Source organism: Dipodomys ordii, unplaced genomic scaffold (genome assembly GCF_000151885.1).
Source record: "Dipodomys ordii isolate 6190 unplaced genomic scaffold, Dord_2.0 Scaffold212, whole genome shotgun sequence".
NCBI lineage: Eukaryota > Metazoa > Chordata > Mammalia > Rodentia > Heteromyidae > Dipodomys > Dipodomys ordii.
This window is the reverse complement of record NW_012267428.1, coordinates 644,051-655,953: the sequence shown is the minus strand read 5'-3', so window position 1 is coordinate 655,953 and position 11,903 is coordinate 644,051. Positions and strand designations below refer to the sequence as shown.

The 11,903-nt window shown below is 40.4% G+C and overlaps 1 protein-coding gene across 1 annotated transcript in view; it reads right to left on the bottom strand.

Annotated features, from left to right (window-relative positions):
- Positions 1–11,903, bottom strand: part of Kcmf1 (potassium channel modulatory factor 1) — a 46,027-nt gene that overhangs the window by 16,503 nt on the left and 17,621 nt on the right. Inside the window, exons 3-4 of the mRNA XM_013035435.1 lie at positions 9,759–9,898; positions 79–180 (exon numbers count right to left, since the gene is read on the bottom strand). Coding sequence (XP_012890889.1) covers positions 79–180; positions 9,759–9,898 — 242 coding nt within the window. The remainder of the gene's footprint in view (positions 1–78; positions 181–9,758; positions 9,899–11,903) is intronic.

The following is an 11,903-nucleotide window of genomic DNA, read 5'->3' as shown; positions in this document are numbered from 1 at the left end:
GACCCCCCCCCAAAAAAAAGAAACAAAAATGACTAATGCTACCAAGAATTCTTTCCCATGTTGCACTTGTAAGGATATTAAATCTCTAGGGGCTCTGTGTTCAAGCGTAAGATGAGCTGCAAAGTCATCTGTGACATGATTAGGATCGCCTCCAGGTAACGCTGCACATATTGGACAAATCTGAAATAAAAGTAAGGAAAGCAGGTTTAATAAATGGATGAGGGTCAGACACTTTTCTGGATCAGAATTCTACTATTACCAAGTTTTAACCAGGCAAAAAACATAGTAGTAGATCTTAAACTACTGAAGAGCAGTAGAAACCTAAGCAAGAACTAGTACAAACTAATGCTCCCACACAACTAAAATACAGTTTTTCAAGGTTACATACAACAGGGAAGGAAATGTACTCATTATCTGATTTATGAAATGGTAACTCCAGTGTGCAATACCTTAATAGAAACAATAAATTAAGATTGCTTTACAAAAATGCTCTGCAATAGATATGGCTAAATCCACTCGAGTGATAAAGAAAGATATAAGCCGTCTGTTATACTTCTCTAAAGCAAGGTATCCTTGCAGGTCAATTTTCAACTAACATTGATGTAGGTGGTTCACAACTGTAATCTAGCTACTGGGAGGCTGAGATCTAGTGTCAGTCTCTGGCCATAAAAGTCTGGTAGACTCCATTTTAGGGAGGGAAGGTGGGGACAATGGTGTATACCTGTCATTCTGGCAATGATGGAAGACTAAAGCATATAGATTAAAGTCTAGGTACTTTAACAGAATTGAGACCCTGTATCAAAAATAACAGTATAAGCAAAGTGCCAGTGGCTCAAGCCTATAATTCTAGCTACTCACGAGGCTGAGATCTGAAAATCAAGGTTGAAGTTTGGATTCAGCCAAGTCAGACAAATCTGAGTCTTATCTACAATTAACTAGCCAAAAGCCAGAAGTGGAGACGTGGTATAGTCCCAGCCATGAGTGAAAAAGCTGAGTAAGAGCATAAGGCCTTGAATTTAGCCCCAGTACTCGTAGCAGTGTAAAACAGGGTTGGAAGCATGGCTCAGGGGTAGAGCAACTACCTAACAAGTCCAAGGCTCTGATTTCACACCTCAGTTTTACTCTCCACTCCTTAAAATCCTGATTAAAATGCAACTGTACTAAAAACTTATATCCACTGACTGGTAAATTAAGTTCAGTAATGGTTACTACTGCACAAATGTGTTCTCTAAATTCAAAAATTCGATTTTGGCAAACAGAATGGGAACTCATTCAAGAAGCTTTATTTCTCAGAAAGATGACCAGTGTGGTAGGAATTTGTGGCCAGGCCAAGTTCAAGGGGAAAAAAAACTTGGAAGTTCTTCCTACTGAGCAAGACAAAGAAAATGTAAAAAATAACACAATATGTACAAAGTAGGTTTCAGAGGAGGCCTGATTGGAAAGATCTTTTTTTTTTTTTTAGGTCAGTCGTGGAGCTTGAACTCTGGGCTTGGGTGTTGTCTCGAGCTTCAGCTCAAGGCGAGTGCTCTACCACTTGAGCTACAGCACCACTTCCAGTTTTTTGGTGGTTAATTGGAGATGAGTCACATGGACTTTCCTGCATGAGTTAGCTTTGAACTGTGATCCTCAGATCTCAGCCTCCTGCGTAGCTAGGATTACAGGTATGAGCCACTGGTGCCTGGCGGGAAGGTCATTTTTGAAATAGTAGTTTCAACAGAATCACCAAAATGGAAAGGAAGGAGAGGAAGAATGAGAATCTTGGCTGGGCAATGGTGGCTCAGGTCTATAATCCTAGCTACTGAGGAGGCTGAGATCTGAGGGTCATGGCTCGAATCCAGCCTAGAAAGGAAAAGTACAAGAGACCTTTTTTTTTTTAAAAAAAAAAAAGGTGTATACCAGTCCTGCTTGAACTCAGGGCTTGGATGCTGTCTCTCAGTTTCTTTTGCTCAAGGCTTTCATTCTATTATTTGAGCCACAGTGCCACTTCTTGCTTTTTCTGAGTAGTTTGTTGGAGATAGCCTTTCCTGCATGGGCTGGTTTTGAACTGTAATCCTCCGGTCTCAGCATCCTAAACAACTAGGATTATAGGTGTGAGCTACCAGCACCCAGCCAAGAGACTCTTACCTCCAATTAGCCAACAAAACACTGGAAATGGAGTGGTGGCTCAAGTGGTAAGAGTGCTACTAGCTTTGAGTACAAAAGCTCAAGGACAGTGCCCAGGCCCTGAGTTTAAGTTGTAGGATCAGCACAAGAAAGGGAAGGAAGAAAAGGAAAAACAAAGAAAGGAAGAAAGAAAACCTTAATAGTCAAGATCCTTTTTCTTTTAGAAGATAGTCTAACAGTGGTGGCTAAATCTTGGAGTAGGAGGAATTTCAATTCATCAAGAAAGCCACTAAAAGAAGGCCTGATGCAAAGGGGCTATGACCAAAGGGAATCCCAGGAACATAGCCCTACTCAAAGGTGAGTTGCAGAAGGACAATGCTTAGGCTCTGATAAGCTAAAACCTAAGCAAACACAACTTCTCATCTTCTATGACTAAAGAAGATCCTTGAGAGTCTGACTCATTTGAAATCAGTCTCTCTTGTGCCCAGTCAGCTATCTTTATTTTGTGACTCAGAACTTGAGAAATATCCTCAAGAAAACAGAAAGATGCTCTTGAAAGATAACACACATGACAATGTGCTAAAGAACTATAAAGGCCAAAATGGAATGTGCCTGAGGGGTAAATGAAAAAGACAAGACAGGTTCAAGACTTTCTTAAAAGATGTCAAAAGTTTGGTTAAACATTCTTTTCCTCCATGGTCACAGTATATTATCAATATTCTCTTTCCTAGAACTTAGGTTTTATAGCCTTTATCACTCCTGTGCTCTGATATTGCCTGGTCGTGTTTGATATACTTATTTTACTTCTCCTGTATTTCTGTATTGTTGGCTAGATTATAAATTTGCTTGGGGCTTGTCTGGACTACAACTCTCCTATTTACATCTCCTGCACAGCCAGGATTACAAGCATGAACCACCATGCCCAGCTTAGACTGGAAACTTTTGGGAGATGCTGGGAAGTATAAATTTCCTTTGTTTTTTAACTGAGGGAGAGGAGGGGGAGAGAGAGAGAGAGAGAGAGAGAGAGAGAGAGAGAGAGAGAGAGAGAGAGAAAGTTAAAAGAAACAGAAACAAGTTTCAGTTGTAGACAAAACAAGCATATTGTTGAGACTCTTCATTTTACAATTGACGTGTACCAAACTATGTTCTGCTGTTTTATTACAGTATCATAAGCCATATATATATATATATATTTTTTTTTTTTTCCCTAGTCCTGGGGCTTGAACCCAGGTCCTGGGCACTGTCCTTGAGCTTCTTTTGCTCAAGGGTAGCACCCTACCATTTGAGCCACAGCACCACTTCTGGCTTTTTTTATGTAGTACTGAGGAATTGAACCCAGGGCTTCATGCATGCTAGGCAAACACTCTACCGCTAAGCCACATTCCCAGACCAAGCCGTATAATTTTTATCCAAAGAGAAAATAGTACCCAAAGAGATCTTTCTCTAAGATATTTCCTTTAAGCAGTCCTTTGGATAAAGCAGACACAGAGAGAACTGGAACTGAACCAAGATAGCTGAAGAAACTTCAGTGCTTTAAGGGCACAGTTAGATATTCTTAGATGAGCCTACAATTCTAGCTGAGATCAGAGAACTGAAGCTTGAAGCTAGCCTCGGCAGAAAACTCCTTGATATTCTATCTTCAAAAAAAATGCCAGGCTGGGATGTGGCTCAAATGGTAGGGCACCAATTGTGAGAAGCACCTTTAACCCTGAATTCAAGCCCTAGTATCAGCCAATTAAAAATATACATATATATATATATAATATATCCAATATATGAGAAGCCATCTAAATAACATATACTGTTAGAAGACAGCATACAAAGCATAAATAAGTGTATTAAAAATGCCCTAATTAGGGGCTGGGAAGGTGGCTCAGTGGCAGAGTGCTTGCCTTGCATGCCTGAGGCCCTGGGTTCGATTCCTCAGCACCACATAAGCAAAAAGAAAAAATCTGGAAGTGGCGCTGTGGCTCAAGTGGTTGAGTGCTAGCCTTGAGCTGAAGAGCTAAGGGACAGCGCCCAGGCCCAGAGTTCAGGCCCCACGACCGGACCCCCCCCCAAAAAAAAATACCCTAACTAGATATTCTACAAACTAGAGAAGCGCTTTTGACATGGGGGTTATAAATTAGAAAATTAAGATTCTCACTATTGTGTATTAACTTCAGTTCGATACTCAAAAGTCTTTTAAAGTACATTGCAGAAACTGTGCTAAGAGAGCAGAAATGAAGGTGTTCAGGGAGAAGTAAAACAATCTGCCAGCTGGGTGCTGGTGGCTCACGCCTGTCATCCTAGCTACTCAGGAGGCAGAGATCTGAGGATCGAGGTTCAAAGTCAGCCTGGGGAAGGAAACTCTGTGAGACTCTTATCTCCAATAAACAACTAGAAAACCAGAAGTAGCGTTGTGGCTCAAGTGGTAGAGCGCTGGCCTTGAGCTGAAGAGCTTGAGAGATAGCGCCCAAGTCCCACGACCAACCAAAAAAAAAAAGAATCTGCCAATCAGCATCCATAATGACTCAAGATGCTAGTTATTCCTACAGAGCATAAGGAAACTATTTGAGTAGGTGGATTAATCAGTTTGACAACTGGTGTGGAAAATTAAGAGAACCAATTTAAAACCAAGTAGATAATATTGCTACCATGTTTGGGTTACATGAAGTTAACTCAGATGAATTAGTATTTAGAAAGAAGTGGACTAAGATTTCCCTCCCCAACTCTCTCTTCCTCCCCCCTCTTTTAGGTGCCAGTACTGGAGCTTGAAGTCAGGGCCTTGAGCTCTCAGCTTTGTTGCTTCTGGCCAGTGTTTTAGAAGTCAAGCCACGCCTTCCTATTTAAATTCCTACTTTGCTGGCTAATGGAAGATGAAGCTGCATAGACTTTTCTGCATAGGCTGGCTTCAAACAACAATCCTCAAGGACTCAGCCTTCTAGTAGCTATGACATTAGGTGTGAGTCACCACACTCTCAGGGCTTTTTTTCCCCTCTTCTAAATGTATCTTGCTTTTAAATGCTTATATCCTGATTGTAAGAGGGGGGAAAATGACCTATTTGCCTGCTATCTGCTTTTTGTCCCCCTTTATTTTTGGAGGGGAGCGGTACTGAAGTTTGAACCCATAGCTCTGTGCTTGCTAGACAGGCACTCCACTACCAAAACCATGCCCCCAGTTTATGGTATATGGTTTTAGTCCTTCATCCTTTCAAAATTAAGCCTCCTTTTTTTGGAGAGAGGGGGGCAACTAGGGTTTTGTTTTGGGGGGTCCAGTCGTGGGGCCTGAACTCTGGGCCTGAGCGCTGTCCCTCAGCTCTTCAGCTCAAGGCCAGTGCTCTATCACTTGAGCCACAACACCACTTCCGGCTTTTTTCTTTTTGCTTATGTGGTGCTGAGGAATCGAACCCACCAAGGCCTCATGCATGCAAGGCAAGCGCTCTCCACTGAGCCACCTTCCCAGCCCGCAACTAGGGTTTTTGAACTCAAGGCTTTGCACTTGCCAAGTTGGTGATACTGCAATGTTATGTGTCCAGCCCCGCTTTCTCTCTCTCTCTCTCTCTTTTTAATTCTTTTTTGTTGGTTGTGAGACTTAAACTCAGTCTGGGTGTTGTCCCTGAGCTTTTTCATTCAAGGCTAGCACTCTACCACTTTCAGCTATAGGTCTACTTCCAGTTTTCTGGTGGTTAAATGGAAGATATGAATCTCACAGACTTCCTACCTAGGCTGGCTTTGAACCATGATTCTCAGACCTCAACCTCCTGAGTAGCCAGGATTACAGGAGTGAGCCATCAGCACCTGGCTTCCCAGGTTATTTTTAGGATAGGGTTTTGTGTCCTGCACCCACCAACTTTAGACTTCTTGTTACTGATGGTTCACAAGTGGGTATCACTGTGTTTGGCTTCCTTCTGTGGCAACAAAATCTCTTGGGCTCCATAGAATGGTGACCCTCTTAGTGTCAGCCTCCTAGGCACTTAGAGTAAGTGCTTGCATGCCACTGGCACAGCTCAAAACTAAGCCTCTAAAATTAATTTAAATTAATCTTAAGGAGACAGACTGGAGGCATGGCTCAAGTCATAAGAGTGCTTGCCTAGCAATCAGGAGGCCCGAGTTAAAAGTCTCAGTACTATAAGCAAAAAAAAGCAAGTAACTTTTGTTGGCTCCATTGGGAAAGGAGGCAAAAACAAAACAAAACAAATACAAGTACACGTATATAAAAAATGCATTAGACAGAAAGACAGATAACAAGATTATTGGAAAAATTAGTCTTCACTTTATCAGCTCTCCAAGCACTTACTATGATATTCGTTGTGACATATCCTCTGGATCCTACATGTTCCAAAGGAAACTTGGTTAAGAGTAAGATCCTACTTCCTCTACAGTAATATATGAATTGGTGGTCTAGCAGACAAATGTAGGTAACACTGAGGTAAAGAAAGATAGTGAAGTGGAACTGTGGCTCAAAGAGGCAGAATGCTTAGTCTTGAGCACAAAAGCTCAAGGACACAAAAGCCCAAGTCCTGAGTTCAAACCTCATGACCGAGAAAAAAAAAACAAAACAAACAAAATAACTCAACAAAAATCAAGATAGCACTTAGAAAACCAAACATTAAGAGGAATAGAAAAGGAGATATAGGTATAGCTATGTGAGTATAATAGTCCACCAAAATGATATGGTTCACTCTTGAACACTGCTGCGATACAAAGAAAAGTCTGATTTACTACAAGTGGCAAAATACTGTGTGGCAATACTGACATTTTCATGTAACTAATATATCAGAGTTGATAATATAGTATACACATGTATAGAGAGCCTGTCTGGCAGTCACCAATCCTTATGGCCACTACTCTGTAAGCATACTTTAGTTTGCTTGGTGAATATTATTAGTGTTAGATGGAGGACCCAACCCACATAATCAATAAGAAAACTCTATACCTTTACATTAAACATTTTTACTTGCTGTTTTTCACTTTGAAATGTCTGGGTGTGTTAAGAGTAGGTAAAGAGGCAGATGTGTTAATCATTCAAAGACTAAGGGTTAACTACTCCAGGAAATGAAAATGAGGTTTTTTTTGTTTTTATTTTCTTTCTTTTTTGTTCTGTTTGTTCATTTATATGTCTTTAGGAGTGTAAGGGGAGGTGCAGAAATGGAGAGACAAAGGGTAAACAAATATAGCAATAGTACTCACTAGATACTGTTGAAAATGAACTATACAAGCCAGGCGCTGGTGGCTCATGCCTGTAATCCTAGCTACTCAGGAGGCTGAGATCTAAGGACTGTGCTTCAAAGCCAGCCCTGGCAGGAAAGTCTATGAGACTGTATCTCCAATTAAACCACCAGAAAACTGGAAGTGATGCTGTGGCTCCAAGTGGTAGAACTCTAGCCTTGAGCGAAAGTGCTCAGGAACAGCGCAGCACCCAGGCTCTGAGTTCAAGCCCACAACACCCCCTTACAAAAAGAAGAAAAAAAAAATCCAACCACTCAATCAAACAAACAAAAAACATGAAAATGAACTATATACAACATGTGGGTGGGGACGGGAGGGGAAAATGGGGAGTGAGGGAAGGGATGACATTGTCCAATAAAGAAATGTACTTTTTACCTGACTTATGTAACTGTAACCCCTTCTGTATAAATCTTTATAACAACAATTAAAAAAAAGACACTAAGGTTTAAAAGGAAGGAGAAATCCTTGAAATATTCCAGAAAACCAATATGGAAAACTAAAATGGTTACTGCCTTGAGCTGGGAGCCAAAAGCCTGGCAACTTAATGTAAGTAAATAACTAAATACAACTTTTGGGTGGCAGACCACAAAAACATTTGGAAATGGTATTAATTTCCAAATTATATATCAGGTATAGAAGAATGCAACCTGATATTGAATCTTTTTTTTGGATGGTTGTAGGGCTTGGACTCAGGTCGGGGAACTGTCCTAGAGCCTCTTTGTGCTCCAGGCTAGTGCTCCAGCACTAGAGCCATAGCATCACTTCTGTTTTTGAGTTGTTAATTGCCCTGATTGTCTTCAAACTGCAATCCTAAAATCTCAGCCTCCTGAATAGCTAGGATTACAGGTATGAGCCACTGGCTCTTTACTTTCAGGAAAAAGAACAGAACACTCTACTTCTTGCCTTGTTGTATCTAGGTAATAAGGATTAAGAGAAACTAAATAAAAGTAAAATAAGTGTAAGTTTTCTACACTATTGGGATGGTGATACAATGAATCAGGCCTCTTTATGTTGTTATTGTAGACTGCACCAAATGGAAGCCAAGTTATTTTACAGAACAAAAGAACAAGAGTAGAAGTATAGTGGGACAACAGGCTTCCCTAGAAGGTAAGACCATTCCTGACCTGTAGACAGAAAAATTTGTCTTAAAGACTAATAAAAGTAAATTTACCAATTGTCTGAACTCTAAATCCTTTATGACATTTTAGAAAGCACAAATTGGCAGTGTCCATGGGAACAAAGGTGACATTGCACTATTCCAGACAGAAGAGATGTAGTCAAATTAAGTAGAGACTCTGGATCTCACAAGGCCTCTAGTGAAATGCAAACATCTGCCTGTCCTTGAGAGTGCTAGTTTATTGTTCTGGATTTCAGTTAGTCTTCAGTATACTTAATTGTTGATATGTGTGCAACTGTGCCAAAGTCTCCAAATTCATCACTTTATCAATTATTGCCAATAGGAAAAAGTAAGAGCTGACTCTGGATCTGGTTCTGCCTGATATAGTTACTATACAGATATCTACCTACCTATACATCCATCTATCTAGCCATTTATATGCATTCCTCCCTACCTCCATCTGTTCTTCCCTACAGAATCACTAGCTTGAGTTTTACACCGCTCATTTCCTCAGATTTTTTTTTTTTGGGGGGTTGGTAGTGGGGACTGAATTCTGGGCCTGGGCACTGTCCCTCAGCTCTTCAGCTCAAGGCTAGGTACTACCACTTGAACTACAGCACCACTTCTGGCTTTTTTTCCCTGTTTATGTGGTGCTAAGGAATTGAACCCAGGGCATCACGCATGCAAGGCAAGCACTCTACCAATGAGCCATCTTCCTAACCCCCTCAAAGATTCTTTTGGGTATATTTATCATTTCTTCTTTTTTTTTTGGCGGTCATGGGGTCTGAGCTTGGGGCTTGGGCACTGTCCTGGGCACTGTCCCTGAGCAATTTTTGTTCAAGGCTAGTGCTTTATTACTTTGAGCCACAGCTCCACTTAAGTTTTCTGGCGGTTAATTGAAGTCTCACAGATTTTCCTGCCATGGCTGGCTTTCAACTGTGATCCTCAGATCTGTCTCCTGAGTAGCTAGGATTATAGGCATGAGCCACTGGGGCCTGGCTGACAACCAAAGATTTCTAAGAATTGGTGTGAAAGTTCCTTATAGAAGAAAAACTAGGCATCAAGCATTAGCAAAAGTAGTTTAAAAAGGTCAAGACTTCATGCTGTACTACTCTCAGTAAGAGGGCAATAAAAGCTAGCGTGAACAAGTATCTTATACAATGCAGCATCCTAGAACTGAAAAATGATTTTGTAAAATAATTTTAATTATTATACAAATGACATCAGTATACTAAGCAAGATGTAGATGATAAAGTTACCTAGCTTTGTCAAGGTTAGGAAAAACATACTTTATGACAACATTTTAGATCAAGACTCTTCTACATACCACTTCTGTTGATGTTTCTGCATGTTCAGAAGTAACATGTTCTTGAAGAGATGTCTCCGTATAGCCCATTTTTCCACAATAGGGACAAGTAAAAGACTGTGGCTGCTCTACAGAGAAAGCTTCCCCACCATAGTATAAATCTGAAAAATAAAGTGGTATTGTATTGAGAATCAATTCAGTTTCTAAATGTACAAAATAAAATCATAAGGTATAAAAATCTAAAGTAAAAAATGGACCTAAAAATCCATCAATGTCTCCCTTTGTTAAGTAAGGTCTTAAGTACCTCTCACTACCCCATTCCCCCATTATTTGAAGTATCTTTCAAAGTCCCAATGTTAAAGGCTTAAGTTCAGTTTGTGGCATATTGGGAGGTGGTAGAAATTTAAAAAAAAGAGTAGGGTCTAGTTGGAAGAAGTTAAAATAATAGGGATGTGTCCTTGAAGAGGATATTGGGACCTTAGCCCATTCCTTTCTCTTCATTTCCCCCCACCCTCCCTCTTTTTAAGTTTTGGCAAGAATTTAGTATAGCAGGGTTAAGGGAGAAACAGGAAAGGAGAAACATTTTGTGCTTTTTATGCAGTAAATGGGAGCTAAAGACTCCTCTCTCTATTTTCCAGCTACCATGAGGCAAACAACAACCTTCCTCTGTCATGGGTTCCTGCTATAATGTAGTATCCCACCAGAGACTCAAAACAACAGGGCCACACAATCACGGAATGAAAATTCAAAAATTGTCATCTAAAACAATGTGTGTGTGTGTGTGTGTGTGTGTGTGTGTGTCTGAAAGAGGCTTGAAATCAGGCTCTGGGAGCTGTTGCTAAGCTTTTCTTTGGCTAAGGCTAGCATTCTACCACGTAAACCATAGCTCAGTTGGAGATAAGAGATACATGGACTTTGCTGCCCAGGCTCGCATCAAACTGTAATCCTAAGATATCAGCCTCCTAAGGAATGAGGAACTAAAATTATAGGTGTGAGCCACTGGCACATAGATCCTATTATTTATTTATTTATTCATTTATTTATTTATGTCAGTCGTGGGGCTTGAACTCTGGGCTTGGGCACTGTCCCTGCCAGTGCCTACCGCTACAGCCACAGCGCCACTTCCCGTTTTCTGGGGGTTTATTGGAGATAAGAGTCTGACAGACTTTCCTGCCCCGGCTGGCTTTGAACCGTGATCCTCAGATCTCAGCCTCCTGAGTAGCTAGGATTACAGGTGTGAGCCACCGGCGGCTAGTAGATCCTTTTAAATTGATTATTTCAAGTATTTTGTCACACTGTCTGAAAGCTGACAATCTTTAATTTTGAAAATGGTCATTCTACAACTGTATCCAATTTTATTGTAACTTTTTTCCCTCTCTATATACAGTGACAACATTAATATCAACAGAAAGAATAAAAAAAGGCATTCTATACACAAGGACACAGTATACAGAGGGAAAGAACGATGACCACAGTCAATATGCCAGCTCCTACATGGAATTACTTGTCTATATACCATACTATTCTTACAGCAGGAAGGATTCCTAGGTATTCAGTTCCAGTGATACAAGCTTAAATATAACTATAACACATTACTCAATGGATTATGGTCTGTGTAAAGAATGTTTTTGCCTCATTAACATCTCTCCAGGAATAACCCTATTTTTCTCTATAGGTCACATCAAGAAAAGTCAAAGTACATTTACTATGTTATGCCACTTCACCTCAAAGAATTATTTATTAGCTGGGTGCTGGTGGCTCACTTTTGTAATCCTAGCTACTCAGGAAGCTGAGATCTGAAGAATATGGTTCAAAAGTCTGTGATACTCTTTAATTAGCCACCAGAAAACTGAAGTGGTGCTGTGGCTCAAAGTGGTAGAGTTCTAGCATAAAGCAAAAAAGCTCAAGGACAGAGTTCAAGCCCCATAACTGAAAAAAAAAAAGATTTCTGCAAAATACTAAATGAAAATTAAATAAGCATTCAAAGAAAACATGAACTCTGTAGGATATTACTAGTATCCTAGAGGATTCTGCACTTTTACATATTGCTGGCACTTTTAGTCATATTATTGCTAACCCTCTAAAGCCTCTGCTTCTGTTAGCCTGTTAGGCTATATGTAAAAGTAACCTGCCTGTAACCACTGTTCTGTCCTGTTCTCACACATT